This window comes from Arachis ipaensis, chromosome B3 (assembly GCF_059453495.1).
Source record: "Arachis ipaensis isolate K30076 ecotype BB chromosome B3, ASM5945349v1, whole genome shotgun sequence".
Lineage (NCBI taxonomy): Eukaryota > Viridiplantae > Streptophyta > Magnoliopsida > Fabales > Fabaceae > Arachis > Arachis ipaensis.
The window spans coordinates 21,067,676-21,070,425 of record NC_142438.1 but is presented as its reverse complement, the minus strand read 5'-3'; the positions used below and the strand labels follow the sequence as shown (position 1 = coordinate 21,070,425).

Sequence of the window (2,750 nt, the reverse complement as noted above, 5' to 3'; positions counted from 1 at the left end):
TTAGAATAAACTAAGTTAGGCATATTCGTTTTGTTTAATGGAATACTCTATTAATTCCAACGGTTTTGTTGCGACAAGAATTTAATTACAAAATTTAAGATGATATAGAGATTCAATTGAATAGAAAAAATATATAAAGACCCAATTAAAAATTTGATAAAATTATATAGACTAATAAAATAATTAAATCTATAAAAAATTAATTATTAAATTAATTAATAATAATCTATTATTTGAATAATTATTTTTTACAACAATATAATTCGATTATATTTATAATTACTAATAAAAAATCCTACATGATCAATATAATTTATTTTGTTGAACCAATAATTAGTTAATAATATTTAAAAATATTAACTAAAAAAATTATAAAATTATTATATTAAAAATCTTGAGTTACTAATAGTACTACTCAAACTCCAATTTGACCAACGTGAATCCAAACACACACTAATTAATAATACTACTCAATATAAATTAAAATTGTTGATCCTTATAAGTTTTCTATATTATTTACTAGTGGCATTCATGTTGGAGGTTTTTTTTAATAAATAAAAAATTTCATATTTATTATTTTACAACAAAATAAAAATATTTATTATTTTACGTAGTATGTTTTAATTTTGCAGGCATTAATAGTGAAAGAAAATTAATGTTTGTAATTTTGTAGTCAGTGTCAGCAAAATTAGACAAACAAAAAAACGATTAATTTATTGACATTTTTATTGATCTGTTTTTTGCTTGTCCAATTTTATTAGCACTGTTTATGAAATTATAAACATTAGTTTTTTTATTTTATAGGCATTGACTTAGAAATTGTGTGCCTGTGAAATTAAAAAATAATACGTAAAATGATAAATATATTTATTTTTATGTAAAATAATAAATATGAAATATTTTTATTTGTTAAAAAAAAAGCCCCATGTTGGAGCATGATTGTCTTTTTATTAACTTTTTTCTTTTTTGTTATTTGGTATTTATTCATAGAGATGCTCTCATAAAGATACGTAAAACGTCTTTTTTGTAAAGATGTTTACGTGTCGTATTATTATTGGACGTATTAATGAACAGATTATTTTTAAATTTCTTAACAAATTAGAATAAAATCGATTACATTAAAAATGTCTTTTTTTAAAGGCGTTTACATGTGTTATATTATTATTTGATATCTTTATTAAGTCGATTAATAATTTATTTTTTAATAAATAAGAATAAAATCGATTTATTATAGTAACAATAATAAACATAATTGTCGGCATTATAATGATTAGACCCAATTTGATCTGATCGAATTACACAATCTAAATTGAATATTTTTAAATTTTTTAATAAAAAAAATATATCCCTGACTTTTTGTTTTGTGAACATTTAAATCTCTAAAAATTTAAAAATATAATTAAATTCTTAAAAAAAATTTAAATTTGATCTTGCTTGGGAAATAGGTCGGCTTCAACTCCTCGAGACTAGTCGAGCTATGTGCTACAAGGTCAGACGTCCGCTCCTCAAAGTCCGAGTTCTTTATGTTCGTTGTAGATGTGAAGGTACGAGCAATACAAAGGGAGTGGAGTGTACCTGCAATGACACTCCAATGCTTAAGTCAGTTATGGTGTTAAGTTCTACAACGAACATAAAGAACTCGGACTTTGAGGAGCGGACGTCTGACCTTGTAGCACATAGCTCGGCTAGTCTCGAGGAGTTGAAGCCGACCTATTTCCCAGGCAAGATCAATTGGCGCCAATTGATCTTGCCTGGGAAATAGGTCGGCTTCAACTCCTCGAGACTAGCCGAGCTATGTGCTACAAGGTCAGACGTCCGCTCCTCAAAGTCCGAGTTCTTTATGTTCGTTGTAGATGTGAAGGTACGAGCAATACAAAAGGAGTGGAGTGTACCTGCAAAGACAAAATTTATTATTATTATTATAAAATAGACGTTTTACGTGTCTTTATGAGAGCGTCCCTTATGCCCTTTTATCCATACCCTATATAATAGCCCATAAGGAGGCCCTTGCTTTTCGATCCTCGTTCTTTGTCTCACTTCACTTGGCTCAAAGAAAAAGAAAGTTGAATAAGGAAGCTAGTAAGCAACGCAAAGCATCATGGTATGCTTCTGTTTCTTGGTGGACCAAACGCGCAAAGTACGGAGGAGCAAACCGGCGGCGGGAATATGCAGCCGGTGCGGCGGTGGAGCTAGCGTGGCCGACATGAAAACCGCCACCAGGTTTTGCTGTGTTCCCTTTTACTGCAAGTCTTGGAGAGCCATTATCTGCACTTTTTGCGGTGCTGTTCTTCGCTCCTACCATTAGTCCCACCACCCACCATCATCGTCATCCATTCGTGAAATGCAATTCGACTTCTTTCTGTTCTTTACAACATACATTGAGATGAATTTGAATAGAAGTTCGCGATGAACTTCACCAACTACGAGTAGTTAGTAGTCTAATTTATCTTCTGCTTTTTTTTTTTTTTTGCTAATTATTCTTTTTCTTCATTATATGTTGTAGTCAATCACTTCCATGTTAATTTGAGAATCATGATCGCTTCTATCTGTGCCTTTGTGCATTTTTTTGTTCTTTACTATTACATATATTATTTGTTTGAGAGTTGCAACTTGCAAGTTGCAACTATAAGGAGGCGGATTGAACAAGAATTGAGGTAGCTTAAAAAGCTGAAAATGTGTATCAATTATTTATTTGGAAATTGAAAATGAAAGTAAGCAATATGCATAATAAGGCAGACCACATCGATCAA

General features: G+C 30.1%; 1 protein-coding gene across 1 annotated transcript; it reads left to right on the top strand.

Moving 5' to 3' along the window:
- Window positions 1-2,034: 2,034 nt before the first annotated feature.
- On the top strand, window positions 2,035-2,534 carry LOC107634252 (uncharacterized). Its single transcript, XM_016337802.3, has one exon. The coding sequence runs from the start codon at window positions 2,099-2,101 to the stop codon at window positions 2,303-2,305; it is 207 nt and encodes a 68-aa protein (XP_016193288.1). The 5' UTR covers window positions 2,035-2,098; the 3' UTR covers window positions 2,306-2,534.
- Window positions 2,535-2,750: the final 216 nt, after the last annotated feature.